The sequence below is a fragment of the Cavenderia fasciculata genome, assembly GCF_000203815.1.
Source record: "Cavenderia fasciculata unplaced genomic scaffold Scf_EUAJFUG02HR96I-5, whole genome shotgun sequence".
Classification (NCBI taxonomy): domain Eukaryota; phylum Evosea; class Eumycetozoa; order Acytosteliales; family Cavenderiaceae; genus Cavenderia; species Cavenderia fasciculata.
In genome coordinates this window covers 3,045,655-3,062,487 of record NW_004457624.1, presented here as the reverse complement: position 1 = coordinate 3,062,487, position 16,833 = coordinate 3,045,655, and the positions used below count along the sequence as shown (strand labels likewise).

At 33.6% G+C, this 16,833-nt stretch overlaps 3 protein-coding genes across 3 annotated transcripts; 1 reads left to right on the top strand and 2 right to left on the bottom strand.

Moving 5' to 3' along the window:
- Positions 1-79: 79 nt before the first annotated feature.
- On the bottom strand, positions 80-6,848 carry DFA_12226 (putative protein kinase; the record flags this gene model as incomplete). Its single annotated transcript, XM_004353811.1, has 12 exons — positions 80-948; positions 1,021-1,809; positions 1,870-1,992; positions 2,053-2,624; positions 2,699-3,754; positions 3,819-3,911; positions 4,012-4,697; positions 4,766-5,026; positions 5,101-5,363; positions 5,429-6,101; positions 6,182-6,666; positions 6,824-6,848. 12 exons carry the CDS (start codon positions 6,846-6,848, stop codon positions 80-82), a joined length of 5,895 nt encoding a protein of 1,964 aa, XP_004353863.1.
- A 223-nt stretch (positions 6,849-7,071) lies between these two features.
- On the top strand, positions 7,072-7,927 carry pigL (phosphatidylinositol glycan; the record flags this gene model as incomplete). Its single annotated transcript, XM_004353810.1, has 2 exons — positions 7,072-7,595; positions 7,660-7,927. The coding sequence occupies 2 exons, from the start codon at positions 7,072-7,074 to the stop codon at positions 7,925-7,927; spliced, it is 792 nt and encodes a 263-aa protein (XP_004353862.1).
- A 107-nt stretch (positions 7,928-8,034) lies between these two features.
- pks24 (putative polyketide synthase) lies at positions 8,035-16,591 on the bottom strand (the record flags this gene model as incomplete). Its single annotated transcript, XM_004353809.1, has 6 exons — positions 8,035-8,778; positions 8,856-9,226; positions 9,348-11,300; positions 11,379-14,530; positions 14,602-15,145; positions 15,211-16,591. 6 exons carry the CDS (start codon positions 16,589-16,591, stop codon positions 8,035-8,037), a joined length of 8,145 nt encoding a protein of 2,714 aa, XP_004353861.1.
- Between the last annotated feature and the right edge of the window lie 242 nt (positions 16,592-16,833).

Sequence of the window (16,833 nt, the reverse complement as noted above, 5' to 3'; positions counted from 1 at the left end):
GTCTTGGTTCAAACCAAAGGAGAACAAAAATGGTTCGGTATATATATACAGCTTTATAAAATTATTATAAATAAATTTATTATCTTTTAACAGTTAATCTATCACTTCTGATATTGGTTACGATTGCAACGGTCTTGTCTGTAAATTGATTATTGTTATTTTGATTATTGTTGATGGCGTATGTCAAAAAGTGGCATGTTTTACATTTATAGAGTGTCCAGTCTTTTCTGTTGATCGAACCATTATTAATGCTGTTTGTTGGAGGTGATTTTGGATATTGAATTTCAACAGAAGAACGTTTATAATCACCAACTACATTGGTAATGTTGGTGTAGCCCCAAATAACATGATTGGACGAACTACTATAATTGTGCAACTTCTTCATGTCGTGTAGGAAAGAAGAGCAACCCAAAAGATTTGGACAGTCTTGACTCTGGTCTTTGGAGCAGTTGCAATTACGAGGGTTCTTGAATTTGGTAGAGTCAAACGGTGCCAACAGCGTAAAGACACATGCTCCACACAGACATTGGAACTGAGTGGTGGTGTTGTTGGTATTGGCAAACTGGGCTTCAATACCTCCACCCCATTCTGCGAGACCCTTTTGTGTACGACGTTGTTTACCCCAGCGACAGAGTTGCTCTACAAAACCAAGATTAGGGTTGATAATGTAACGACAGTCACGGATGAGAATAAAAGCTTCAAAATAGCTGATCGATCGAGAATCCATGAAATAACCAATAGCCAATGCCGCACTTCTACTAATTCCCTTATCAGACACGATCAATACTCTTCCTTGATGTACAATGGCATCTCTAATGAAATCAAATGCCGAAGTCAATGAATGTAGGATATCTTGTGACTCATCATCGTGCAATTGTAAATGTAAATATTCAAAATGATCAGGAAATGCATTTGGTGAACCAGTACAATTAATTATATGAGTTATATCTATAAAAAAATAAAAATAAATAAATTATAAATAAATAAATTCTTTTTTTCTATTATTTTGTTTGTACATACGATAATTATTTTTTAAAAGATTTCTATTCATGGAAGGTTGATAAGAAGATATATACATAAAAGAGGTGATTTTTGAAGGATATTCCATGAGATATTTGTGTTCGGGGAATTCTGGTTGTTCATTTGCCAAAGAGTCATCAGAGAGTGTTTGTTGTGATGCCTTTGCATTTTTGTTGGAGAGCAATCCAGTTGGATTGTTTAGGTTGTAGCTATGAGGGAAGAAACGACCTGGAGTATAGTGTCCACTGATCTTGCTAGGTCCCTTGTATCTTGTACCATCACCACCGCTAAAGTATTGTTTTGGTTGTTCGATATTTAGCAGATCGTCTTGACTGAGCTTCATCTTGATTTGTCCCAACTCGGCCAATATGAGTGGCTTGGCTACTGCAAATTTAGTCAATAGATCGCGTAATGTTGGACGATAGAATGGGTCACGGACGAAAATGAAATCCAAAAAGTCACAAATTGCAGACATGTTGCTAATCTTTGCCTTCTTGTCAGGTGTAATAAGTTCTTGACCGGGTTGAGTGACACGGATAAAGAACTTTACCCAATCGTCATCATAGAATAAAAAGTCACCAGTCAACAACTCGTAAAAGAGACATCCCAACGACCATACATCCGACGTTGTGTTACTTCCAACCTTTTTTCTTCTATCGAAATTCTCTCTAGTCTTTTGTGAAGCAAATGCAATCATCAACATTTCTGGACTCTTTATAAATTCTGTTCCTCTATTTCTTGTTGTGTATCCATCAATATCATGAATATAAACTTTTGCTTCTCCCCAATCTAATAAAATAATAAAAATGATTAAAACCAGTTATTGATAAATTATTTATAAATAGTTACCAGCTAAACAAACAATAAAATTTGGATCACTTGTTGGTTGATTCCAAAAATCTTCTTCCAATGTTCCTTTTTTAATTGGATGAACCAAAAAATTATCACATTTAATATCAAAATGATTGATTTCTAAAAGAGAGATAAAATTAGTATAAAATAGATCTATTTTGGGTTGTTTTTTTCTCTTACTATTTTCAGCTAAAAATTGAACAGTTAATAAAACATTCATATAAATATTCAAATATAATGGTAGATTTTGAAGGAAAGTTCCAGTTTGTTTTAATCTCCATTCCTTTAGAGAGCATTTATAGGATTTCATGGCAATCCAATAGTTTTCACCATCTACACCATAGTCAAACATATGACAGGCACGATGATCACTTCTAAAGGTATCCATAATGAGAATCTCTGTAAAAATGTCATGGAGTACGCAACGATCATGAATACTCTTTGGAACTGGCATGAGTTTGACTGCAACCTCCAAACCTTCGTCATGAGCTACATATCCTTTGTAAACTGTACCAAATGCACCCTTGGCCACTCTTTTAAGATCTTTGAATGGTGATGCATGGAATAATCGATTAAACAACAACTTTAGGATTCTATAATGATTTGGTCCCATTTCCAATGTCTTTTCACACAATTCTGGTATAATGTGTTCGTTTTGAGTATGATTAATATGTGATTGTAAAATAAATGGTACATTTAACTTTTTAGCTAAAATTGGATATTGATCTGAATAATAATGTTCAAGTGTTTGACTAAATAGAAAAATAAAAATAAAAATATATTAATACTTTTTTTATCTATCTTTTTGTTTCTTTTTTCTTCATACTTTGGATTTAATAATAAACTAAAAATTAATTGTAAAATAGAAATATGTAATTCCTTGTCGTGATACAATTTTCTATTGGCTCTTTCCAATTGATATCTTTGATTTTCATTTTTAATTTCCTTGTCTGTTGGTTCCGGTTGGTCAACAGCACCTCCACCGCCAAGTGTATTGCTACTTGCAGCATCACCAAATACCAATTGGAATTTTGGATCGTGTAAATCAATCTTTTGTTCAATGGCAGAAAGAAAGCCTCCTGGTGCTGGGTTTTGTTCTGATGGTAATGATGGTACCTCACTCTTTGTGGTTCGAGGTGGAAGTGCCAACAGTGGGAGGACAGGTTTGATTGATGGTGCACCATCAGCTGTCTTGGGTGGAATATTGAGTGTTGGTATTTTAGGAGGGGTCGTTCCTGAGCTACCACCCGGTAAATCCTTTGGTGGGATGTTTAATGCCGGTATCTTTGGTATACCCATTGAAATTGGTGAGTTGGTGCCATCCTTGGTTGGAAGGTTTGGCAAAGAGGGAACTTTTGGTGGAATATTCAACGATGGAATCTTTGGTGGTGTGATACTAAGAGTAGGCGATGACCCATCTTTGGGTGGTATATTCAATGTTGGTATCTTTGGAGGAGTTGTTCCCGATTGTGCATTGTTTCCATCTTTGGGTGGTATATTTAATGTAGGTATCTTTGGTGGTGAAATAGTTGTAGGTGTTGATGTTGTATTGCTACCATCTTTTGATGGAAGGTTGGTAAGATTTGGTACTTTTGGTGGTAGCTTTAATAATGGTAATCCTGGTTTCTTGATTTCAGAAGAGGTAGTAGAAGAAGTACTACTACTATCATTTGGTGTCAATGAAACGAGTGGTTTTATAATCATATTATTGGATGTATTATTAGAGAGTAAAGGTGAGTTATTACTACCTTCCTTTTTAATAAAGAATGATTCTGCCAATTGATTACGATTTTGTTTAACTTCATATTCCAAATTGACTTCTCTAACCATAAAATCCATTGTTCTCAATTGATAGAATTTTAATGATATCTTGTCATTTTTGCTAAAAACCAAATTAGTAAGATTAATATTATTTGTTTCTTTTTCTTTTTTCGTTTTTTACATACTTTATAGAAAATGCAATTAAAATATTTAAAAATAATTTACACAATGTTAAAGTTTGTGGATCAACTGTATAATTATTATATAATTTAATAAAACTAATATAAAAATAACTAAAAAAGAAATAAAAAAAATAAATTAAATTATTATTAGTTTTTGATTTCTTTTTTTAAACTTTTCTATTTTTTTCATTCATACCTAATATAAGAATCAATATAAATTTTTTTCTTTGTATAAGGATTCTTTTTAAAATAGAAAATGGTACAAAGGAATTCCATCATTTGTTTCTTGACGAGATAGTTTTGATAGAATGAACCAGATTGAAGGAATGGAAGGATGACACCATTACCAGGAAGCAAGAGATATTCCATCTTTTGAACCAGTTCAGAGATGTGGACTTGGTCTGGTTCAGTTTTTTCAGTTTCTCCTCTAGAGTCTACTTGAATGGATCGTTTGATCATATCTACACAAACCGAGTGATGTTTAAATACACGGCATCTATACTCTATCAATTTGATACTTCCACCCTTTGTCTTGTCACGTTCGAATTCCTTTTCCAACCATTCGCTACTGGTCAGCAACTGTGTATAGTGTTTGATGAAATTAAAAGTGTCTTCACGTTCAATGAAAATGGCCAACAATAGATCGTTCAATGGCGGATGCATGTTTTGAGTGATAATTTCATCAAAGACACACAACAAGTAATGAATGACGTGTATGTCTTTGTATCTATCGTGTGAAATTCTTCCTTTGAACCAATAATGTTTAATCTTTAATAAAACTTCAATACAAACATCTACTACTTGTGATGGCATAATTCTTGTTGGACAATGTTCCATATAATCTGCCAACATATGTAATTGATGTTCTAAATCATCAATCACCTAAAAAATTAAAATAAACAAATATTATTATTATGTTATTATTATTTGTTGTTTTTTGTTTTACATACATTTGTTTCAAAAATATTTAAAATATTATAATTAAATCTCCATAATAATACATCTAATTTCTTTCTATAGGCACCTTTTCTTTCAGGTGTCATTCCCTTTGTAACATCGTTCCATCTTATTCTATGAATATATTCTACATAGTCTGCCCAATTGTAGGCAAATTGAAATACCAAATTTAAATAATCAAAATCATATGGTATCATTCCTTTATACATTAATAATACTTCTGAATATATTAAATTCATTGGATTATTTACATACTATAAAAGAAATATTAATTAATTAACCAAAGTTCTTTTTTTGTTTTGTTTTTTGTTTTGTTTTTCAAACATACTTGAAGTAACCAAAGATTATGAGAGGTAGCAGCAATTAAAGTTTTTAATATACTTGATCTAACTTTATAAATATTTGATGAACGGAATTGTTGCATATCGATACTATTGTTTTGTGAAAGTAAATGTTGAGTTTGTCCGATTAATTGATCATACACTAATTTCTTTGGTGCATATGATGCCCTCTTAATTGAATTGGTTTGACTAATATGTGCATCAACTGCTTGTTTATATGATATTAAAGCTGTTAAATCAGCAGTTACAACTAAATAGATAAATAAATAAATATTTAGTAATCTCTTTCTTTTTCTTATTTTCTATTTGACTTACAAGTTTCACCCAATTTTGTAGCAATATCACTTAATTCTTTTGTTGAGCTTGAATCTAATAATTTAACTTCACCAGTGGTACTACGAGTTGAAGAGTTGTTGTCTTCTCTTCTTCTACTACTTCTAGTCATTTTTGCAGAGCTTTCAATTCGAATGGGTAGATTTAATTTTGGAATGATTGGTTTCAATGCCGATAGTTTGAGTGATGGAACTTGTGGAGGACTGGTTGGTAGTGATGCATGGCTGTTGTTGATATTGAGATTGTTGAGGTTGGGTAAAAGATTCTTTAGGTTGCTAAAACTACTGTTGGCACTTGATATGGTTGGTGATTCATTTGGGCTGCTTCCATTACTAGCAGTTTCCAATGGTGACAATACACCACTGTCTCTTAGATTCGATCGTTTCATTTGCTCGCTGGCGTTATTATTATTATTATTATTATTATTTCGATTTAATGAACTGTTACTGAGACAAGTGACAGCGTTACTTTTAACCTTTGAATTGACCAATAAATTAGCCCATCCTTCTTTGGGTGTTTCTAATGGTTTGTCAATCACCTTGTCAATTTGTATCATCGCAGGTTGTTGGTTATTGATCAATCCATTTGCAAGTTTAATCGATCCCTTATAATAGATTTCAATCAATTTTGGTATACATAAATCTTCAATAAATATCTAAAGACAAATAATAATCAAATCATCATGGTTAGTCATAGTATTAAGTAATAAGAGAGTCACGTATGTATAGTACATACAGATCTAATAGGATAGAGTGAAATTAAATTTGGGAGTGTTTCAGAGACACCGACACACTCAATGTCGTCACAGAGATGGTTGATGATCTGCTTGCAAAACAGTCTTGCCGTTTGATGGTTATTGTCGATAAGGTATTGCGATATCTCGAGTGCTATTTCATTGGAGAGTGTGGTACGACCACAAAAACACAGACACTTGATGAGGATAGTGATACCTCCTCGCAAGATAAAGTACGATACGTCTGATGTATCAAATGTCTTTGTCTTTTCCCTTAGTTTCTGTAGGATGTTGAAACCCTCTGCCGTAAACTTTTGACAGCACTGCTGCAGACTGAGTCCGCTCTTTCCACGACTAGTCAAAGCTGCAGCGGCGGTGCTGGTAGCTGCAGGTGGTGCTTCATTCAACAACTTGTCCAACGATACCAGCAACTCTTCTACATCAAATTTAGATTGTTTGTAGGCAGTGACAGATCTAATCTTTCTTTCTCGACTAAAATCCATCATCCCCCGCTAAACGTTGATTGTTTCTCTCTCTATCTCTCTCTCCTCTTTTCTGATTATTATTATTATTATTATTATTTACAAAGTTGGTTGGTTGGTTTGTTTGATTATATTTATAATGTGTGTCTTTCTATATTATACTACTAGTTGTTGTGTTGTTATTCATTATTGCAGTTTGTCGACGCGTCGATATATTTTTGTTGTTGTTGTTGTAATGATGGGTGGGTAGATTAAGATTAGAGGTTTAATAAAAGATATCTTTATCTTTTGCTCTGAGCGGGCTTTGAGAATTTGTTTGTTTTTTTTTTTAATTTATTTAGTTTGTGGAGGGGGTACCCTTCATTGATTTCAATTTAAATCGGTTGATGATCATTCATTCATACATATGAATGAAAGTAGTATTGGTGTGCTCTTCACTATTTATTCTATTATTGGCCTATTTATTCATTACATTTATCAATCAAGAAGATAGTGGTGGTAATACAATCAATCAAGAAAAGGAGCAAGGAGATATGACAACTACACCAACAACACGTATACTATTAGCAATAGCACATCCAGATGATGAATGTATGTTCTTTAGTCCTACTCTAGAATACTATCAAAGTATACAAGGAGAAGAATCTATAGTGCACGTAGTGTGTCTGTCCAATGGTAATGCCGATGGATTGGGAAAGATTAGAGAAAAAGAGTTGGTCAATAGCTGCAGATGCTATGGTGTGGCACGTGACCATGTGGCTGTCGTCAACGATACCAATCTACCCGATGGAATGGACAAGGATTGGGATGTAACCGTCATATCAAAATATATCCAAAAATACGTAGATCAATGGGGTATCACTCAAATATTAACCTTTGATCATGGTGGTGTCTCTGGTCATCCAAATCATATATCTGTATCAAATGGTGTAAAGTAAGTAAGAAGAAAAGTTAGATAATTGAATAGAAATTAATTAAATATATTTCAAATTATATAGATTATATTTAAAGAATAATACAAAGGTTAAAGGATATGAATTGGAATCTGTTAATATCATTAGAAAGTATATTGGTATTGGAGATGTATTTTTCTCCAAATGGATATTCTCATCATACGATCGATTGTATACGGCATACAAACTATTTGGAAAGAATTTTGAGGCTATGAAACAACATGCAAGTCAGTTGGTTTGGTTTAGATATCTATTTGTCCTTTTTTCTCGATACTCTTATTGTAATACTTTGGTTGAAATCAAACAAGATTAAATAATAATACATTTAGAGGGGGACCTTTTGTACAAAATATAAAGAAAGAACCTTTTCTTTTTTTTCATTCATTCATAACATTTATTGGTTACTCTACTATTCTCTACTTATGTGTGATAGATAACATAGTCACGACTACTACCACCAAATTGAATCTTGTCACCTTGATATAGATCATTTGGATGGTAAGGGTCGATTGGAGTGCCATTGAGATGTGTTTGGTTGGTGCTTTTCAAGTCCATTAGAATGGGACGTTTACCAACTCTCATGATGGTAATCGAAGCATGTGTACTACTGCAACTTGGGTGTTCGAGATGCACCAGATTCTTTGTTGCATCACGACCAAGTGTCACGGGACGGTCAGATGTGATTCTTATCGGATCACCAACAACCGTTCCATTTTTATATACTTTTAGATACCATTTGGTATCTGAACTAATATTTGAAGATGATGAACTAACATTACCATCATCATCACCAATCTTTTTCTTTTTAATCGATGATGTCGAAGAAGAGGAAGAAGAAGAGGATGAATGAGATGATCTTTCTCCTCTTTCACTTTCTTTTCTTTCTTTGTCCGATCTTTCTCTTTCCAATTCTTGTTGTCTTCTATCTTTACGTTGGTTGGTTTGTTCCTCTCTCTTTTTTCTTTCAATCTTTTCTTTGAGTTCTTTTTCCTCTTTGGCCATTTGATTCTCAATCATAATGTCTTTGTACGATCTACCTTTTACCTGACCCTTTCCAGTAAATGGATCGTAGTCTCTTGGAGGACTGAGTCCTCTCTTTCTCCATCTACTTTGATATTCAGTCTCTTGTTCTGCAACTGTCTTTGGTCTATATTCTTTTAATGGCTAAATGATAAAAGAAGAAGTTAGTTAAATATATCCATCTATCTATATCTATATATCTATATATTATGTTTACATACATCATCTGTATCATCAGGATCAGTAGGTATACTATCAAGTATGTATTTTGGAGCAGTATATGAATCGAATGCATTTCTGATATTGTCTCTTCTATCTCTATCGTATTGATCTTGTTCTTCATCCTCTATATTTCTCTTTCTTCCTCTTTTATTGTCATCGTCTCCATGTTTACTACTACTACTACTCTTTCGACCACCACTACTGCTACTACTACTACCGCTCTTTGATTGAACTACAATCTCTGTGTTGTAATTTGATGAATTGTTCTTTCGATCTTGTTGTAACTTTTTAATTTGTTCAAATGTTAAATCGTCGTCATCATCCATATTAATATCAAGATTATCTCTAACAACAACAAAGTTACAGCAGTCTTTTATAAAAGAAATAATAATAAATATAATTATGTTTTTTTGAAAAGATAGATAGAAAAACTAAATCAAGCAAGGTTAGAATTTTACTATTATTTATTAATCTTTTTTTTTATTTCAAACTCTTTTTAACACTTTCAATTATAGAGTTAATAGTACCATTTGAAATATGTGATTGATTGAGTATGTGAGGTTTGTTAAACTCTGATTCGATTTGGCCTTTGATTTGAATGGCAGTCATTGAATCGACACCGTAATCTTTGAGTTTGGTATCGCCATTTAACAAATGTTTCTCGATTGAAAGTGCATCTGAAATGAAATCCAGTATCTTTTTGTCAACAACTGATCCGGCACTTCCAATTGCATCCAATAGGTTACCCCCATTGCCACTGTTGGCAACATTCAAGTAATGTGAATAGAAATGTTCGAGATGTGGCAACTCTGAAACAAGACTTTTGGCTTGTAGATCGGCACAAATGAGATTGGTGATTGGTGTGGTAGTGTTGATGAATGAGCCTCTATATATACCATAGATGGCTGATAATGGCATCATCATTAGACCGATCGTATGTAGGATTAAACCGACACTTTTGTCTGACGCTGCTTTTCCAGCCTGTCCAATGGAACCCCAGTTGATAGAGGTTGATTCCAATCCAAGGTCTCTTCGGTATCTTGATAGGCCATCGAGGAATGCATTGCCAATCGAGTAACTGAGACCGTCGACAGGGATATACTTGGCAACCGAAGATAACATGTGGAAATGGTTTAGTTTCCAACCAAGCTCTTCAAACAGATTGTGAAGATTAAATGCTCCGGTTGCTTTACCCGACATGGCTGCATGATGACTCTCCAGCTCAATGTCATCGGGTGCAATCGTCACATAAGTGTTGGCACAGTGAACAACGACCGACACTGGTTTGAGAGTTGGCGTTCTTTTGTAAAGATCTTGTACAGATGATTTGAGTTGATCATAATCTCCAATATCACAACGAACAAAATAAAGTTTGATGGATTTCTTTTGGAGCTCGTTGACCAATAATTGAATTTCAAATTTTGGAGTTGAATAAGTGACAACAATGATATCACGTAGTTTGGATGAATGTTTGACGAGATAACCAAGCGACTCTACTGCAATACCAGTTTGTCCAGTGATGAGAAGTGTTTCTTGAATACCGTCCAAATCGTAATCTACTCTTTCAACTGGTTTATGTGGTTGTGATAAAATTGGATCAATCACATCTGTTTGAACATTTTCATAATCTATTACCACCTTGCCAATATGTTTTCTTGAACGTACATGATCAAATGCTTGGCCAATTTGGTGACTTTGGAATACTGTTATTGGGGGAACCTCCAATCCTTCTTCCACCATTTGTTTAATATTTTGGTGGATATACATTTGTTTACGTGAAAAGTGGTATGTCAGGTATCCCTTGTCAAAGTTGAGTGACCCCATATCGATATCACGAGCTTGGAAGAATTGATCAACCGACAAATCAACAACCACTCCATTTCTCGAGAGACATTTGAAATTGTCTTGCATTCTTGTATAGTCGAGTGTGTTGATGACATAGTCTACTCCTTTGCCTTGTGTCTGTTCCGTTATACTTTTAGTAAAGTTGTCGTAACCCAAAATTGCAGTGATAAATGAACCATATTGTTTTTCAAGATACAGTTTCTTTTCCTTTGATCCAACCGTTACAAATATCTTTCCAGTATGTTTTTTGAATTTTAAAAGGTTTAACATTCCCAATCCAACACCACCAGTTGCACTATGAATGAGAATAGACTCTGTTGGATAGATATTTGCCTTTTTGAATAAAACCAAACAAGCAGTTCCCATAGACAAGGGTAATGAAGCTGCTTCAACAAATGACAGTTCCTTTGGTTTTAGTACAATCGTATCTTCAAATGCTACTGTCGATGAAGCAAAACCAAGTCCATTACCATAAACCTCATCACCAACTTTGAATTTTGTAACCTTTGGTCCTATTCTTGTCACAACACCTGAGCAATCTTGACCAAGTGGTGGATTATAAATATCACCCATTGGGAATAATCTTTGATCAACTTTGCCTAAAGTAAAGTAATTAAATTAAGTTAATTAATTAGTTATTTTTAATTTATACTTTTTTTTTTTGTTTCAATCATTACCTTCTAAAATCATTAAATCTTTAAAATTAATAGACGCTGCTTTAACTTGGATTTCTACTTCATCATCTAATATGATTTCTTTTTTTTGTCTTAGATGGTATTTGTTGTCCATTTCAAAATTAACTTTTAAATCTTGAATGTTGTCAACTTTAAACTTTGAATCCAATTCTAATGATTGAGGTGATTCTATAATTCTTTCTACAAATAATTGAATATCGTCTTGATTGTTGTTTTGACATACAAGTTGAAGATCACTCTCTCCAAGATATTCAGAGTTTGCGCATTGTAATATCTTTTCAAGTGTTACTTGACTACTACTATCGTCCAAAATGATAGTGATGGAATTAAAATGGAACATTTCACCTCTTGCTTTTGATCCATATTCTCTTGCAATGGATCTTAGACAATGATTTAATTGACTAGCTATCAATGTTATTAATCTAATTGGTAGTTGTTCTTTTCTGATGATTTGATGTAATCTGATAAGTTGCATTGTTTTGACTTCAAGGTTTTTAGAGTTCATTTCTTCCAATGATTCTAAATATATTATTCCAACTCTACGACAATTTACACTATCGTATGATATCGAGTCTAATAACGATTGATATTTAGATTCATCCATAATATCATCATTTGAAAAATAACTAATTTTCTTTGCAATCAAATTTGTTGATGATTGTTGAATTAATCTCTTTGCCAATGATGAAGAAGATGAAGATGATGATGAAGAGGATGGAGTAATAAATAATAAATTATCATATTTTTCAATACTTGTTTCTTCAACACTTGATTTTCTACCAATTAAAACAATTTCATCTTTTGATTCAATATTATTATGAGTGATATTGAGTTGATGTGATTCCAAAAGATCTATCATATTATTATTATTATGATTATTATCGATAAAGGGTGGTTGATTACGGGTAGTGTTGATAATGACGAGTTGACCATTTGGATTTAATAACTCTTCAAATTCACCTGCCATTTGATTGTTTTCAGAAATGTATTCCATAGTTGATAGAATTAAATCAAAACTAGTTGCAAGAAAACCTTGATCGGTTAATGATCTTGACTTATTGATTGATTCTGGATTGTACGATTTAATCAACAGATTATCTTTTTGGAGGTCAACCCATAGAGTATCATCGTATGTAATAAAATCAATGATAGTGTTTGGATGGGAAAGTGAAATTAACTTTGTAAAGAGATCAATGGTAATACGATAATTGAATCCAAAGTCTAGTACTCTAATGACTTTATGAGAGGTTGTTGACAACTCCAAGAATCTTCCGAAATATCCAAGTATGTCTGACGATGAAAGTGACATCTCTGTTGAAGGAGCATTTTTAGGTTGCCAAATGGTATGTTTGATGAATTTGGATGGATTTTTGGCATGGTGTACTTTTAATACTTTTGTCAAAGATGTGCATACTACTTGTCCACATTTAATGACAGTATTTCCATCTTTATCGATAATATCAATTGAATTTTTAAATTCATTTCCAATTTGTGAATTGGTGTGTTGTTGTTGTTGTTGTTGTTGGAGTTTGGTAGTTGTAAACAAAGAGTTGCATGGATGTTTTGGAATATTGTTAGAGTAGATATGGAAATCTTCAACTCTATCAAATACAACTTCACATTTTGGATGTTCACCTTTAAACGTTACAATACAAGAATGTAATAGACAATCCAGAACTGATGCATTCAAAACGGTATTTGATTCTTCAAAATGGTTTCTAGACTTGCATTCAATCTCTGTCAATATCGAACCATCCTCGCTAAACAATACTTGTTTGGTTCTTTTAAATGATTCTCCATACATTAATCCAACCTTTGTCAACTTTTGATAGACCTCTGTTGTATTCATGGTTGCAACATTGAATGTTTGTCGTAATTGATCGACGCTATCAAATTCTTTGGTTGGATTCGGTGTTGGACTGTTGTTGGCAGATAGACGACCAACTGCAGATTTAATCCATTTCCCAAGTTTATCATCATAGTATTGGAATGTAGCTTGATATTCAATCGACGATGACTGGAAGAATGTTGATTTTAACTGACAAGGAGCTCCTTCTTTGAGAAAGAATGGTGCAATGAATTGGAGATGGTGAATGTGGATGTCTTGGTTTGGGAATGCATTGATAATGTTTTCAATGTATCCTGTACCTGGGAACAAATATTTTCCTTTTACTTTGTGACCTTTTAAATATTGATACGATGGTCTGTTGACATCGATCAATGTGTGATAGGTATTGAGTGATTCACTGTCACTAAAACCAAGCAGAGTAGTTGTCACTCCTCCAGTTCTAATCTTTTTATATATTTCTTGCTCCTCTAAAAAGTATTCAGTGTCCCATTGATATCTTGGAAGATGTCTTGATCTATTCTTCCATTCATTATCATTGGTCGTTGGTAGTTGTTTTGAAAAATCAACACAAACACCACCAAAGTAAAGTTGTGATAGACAAGATTGAATTGATTCAATTTCATCTTTCTTTTTGTTGAGTGGTGATTGAATATTGCTTGTTCCTTGTGGTAACAATGATTTCAAATAGAATGATAATGTTGAATGTGGTGCAATCTCTAAATAAATATATTGTTGTTGATTACCATCATCATTATCATTCTTTGTGAAATCAACTATGTTGTTGATTGTTTGTTGGAATAATACTGGATGTCTGAGATTATCATAAATGTATTGAGCATCGATTTGAGACGATAACATGATTTGTTGTGAAGTTGTAGTTGAAAAGTATGGAATGGTTGGTTGAGATGATTGATACTCTATATTATTTAGATTGTTGAATATAAATTCCTTTGTTTCAATTTGTGCCGATGAATGAAATGCACATGGTGTACCAAGGAATGCACTAAACACATTAACATTCTTGAGTTGTTGATCAATTGATTTGAGTTGATCTTCATTTCCTGCCAATACAATAGAGTTGTCCGAATTGTAACATGCCAACTCGACCAAATCATACTGTGACGGTTGGAATCTCTCTTTGAATGTATCAAATGATAATGATACTGCCAACATTCTTCCACTTCCAATCGTATCATTTTGGGCAACACTTCTCAAATATACTATTCTAACAGCTTCTTCCAATGTTATTATTCCTGAACACCATGCTGCTGTTATATCTCCAAAACTAAAAGTAAATTATAATTAAAGATTATTAGAACAAATAATATATTTTTTTTTTAATTTTAATATGTTTACCTATGACCAACTACAATGGATGGAGTAATACCAAAATGTTGATACAATTGTACCAATGCAACTTGAATGATAAATGTTGCTGGTTGGGCGAGGATTGGATGATGTATTTCCTGTTGATTACTCTTTCTTAATTTATCAATGATTGAATATTGATAGTGGCGAGATAATAATCTATCAACACGATCAGCAGCATTACGGAATATTGGACATTGATACAATCTCTCGCCCATTCCGTTCCATTGTGCACCTTGTCCACAAAATACCATCACAATCTTTGGTTTTGGTGAGCTGTTCAATTGTGACATACTTGAAACATAGGTTTGTTGTTTTTCAAAGGTTTGGACTGATTCAGAGGAGAATGTTTCCCAATCCTTGGCAATGATAACCTTTTTACAAGTTGGATGGTTTGTTTTAGATTGTGATTGATATCTAACAAAATCTTCAAATGTCATCTTGTTACTATACAATTCAACATTATTCTTGATCATATTAATATAAGAATCAATTGATTTTTGACTATTTGATGAAAATGGAATTAAATAATCTAAATAAATAAATATTTAATAAATTAAAATTAAATAAATAAATTTGTTTTTAAAATTAACTTACCAACATTATCCATAGAGACAACTGTAGTAGTACTATTATTATCATTAATATTATTATTATTAATATTAAAATTTTCTATATTTTTATATTCTTGAAGAATAATATGAGCATTACTACCAGTTAAACCAAAAGAATTAATTCCCATTCTAATTATTCTACCATCATTTGGAAATGGTTCATTTTCAAGTACAATCTTGATTTCACCATTGAGTAGATTGATTTTTGGATTAAGTTTGTTGAAATTGATATTTTTGATCAACATTCTATTCTTGAGCATCATTGCACATTTAATGAGTGATGCAACACCGGCTGTACTTTCAGTGTGTCCAATATTACTTTTAACCGATCCAATTCTGAGTGGGTTGGATTGGCTGTGTGAACCTGCAAACACACGTGATATTGATTCTATTTCGAGTGGGTCACCCGTCGGTGTTCCAGTACCATGGCATTCAACGTAATAGATATCCGATGGTGTCACTCCGACCTTGTTGAGAGCATTTTGTGTGTTTAAATGTTGTGCAGCCGATGAGGGGGCAGTTGGTGAAAGCTTCTCCCAATTACCGTCGACGTTGCAACTACCACCGTTGATGACACAATAGATATTATCATTATCCTCAATTGCTTTTGACAGTTTCTTGAGAATGACAACACCAACACCTTCACCACGGACATAACCGTCGGCTGATTCATCAAACGTTGCACATACACCCTTCTTTCCAATCATAGCCGCGCCAGTGAATTGGATTGATGTTTTTGGTTCGATAAAGATATTGACACCTCCACAGATTGAAAGGTCACTTTCACCTTTGAGGATGGTATCGATACCTTGGAGCACTGCAACCAGTGACGATGAACAAGCAGTGTCAATCGAAAGCGATTGACCACGGAAATCATAACAATAAGATGCTTTGATCGATGAGTCTGAACGACCTGTTTTGACCTGCGCAATCATTGTGGCGAGATCCTGAGAAAGAATGTGTTGGTTTCCATCGTACATTTGACCGAGAAATACCGATGTATTGGATCCTCTTATGGAAGCAGGATCGATATGTGAATCTTCTAAAGCTTCCCAAAGCACAGACAGATAGAGGCGTACCTGGGGATCAATGGAAGCAGCCTCCTTGCCAAGCATCCCAAAGAAATGGTTGTCAAAATGAGTCCACTCTTTCATGTCCAAGAATCCAGCGCGATCAGTAGCAATGTAACCTTGATCCACAAATGATCTTGACCATCTATCCTCTGTCATCTTGGTGATACCATCCAAACCATCGACCAACTGGTCATAGAATTGTTGTGGTGTTCGCGACCCACCCGGTAGTCTACATCCGATACCAACGATCGCAATGTCTTGTTCCTTGATAGGAATGGCTTGAGTTTCCATTGGATGTATAGAAACAACTGTGTAGAATGAATGAATGAATGAATGAATGAATGAATGAATGAATGAATGAATGAATGAACGTATCAACAATGAATGATAACAAAAGTTGTAATAAGTAAATGATGTTGAATGTTTGTTGAATGTTGAATGTCCATAAATATCAAATAGTTGTCATTCAACCTCTCTTAAGTACACATTCTATTCTCCTCTTCCTCCTCCTTCCTTCTAGAAGATCTGAATAT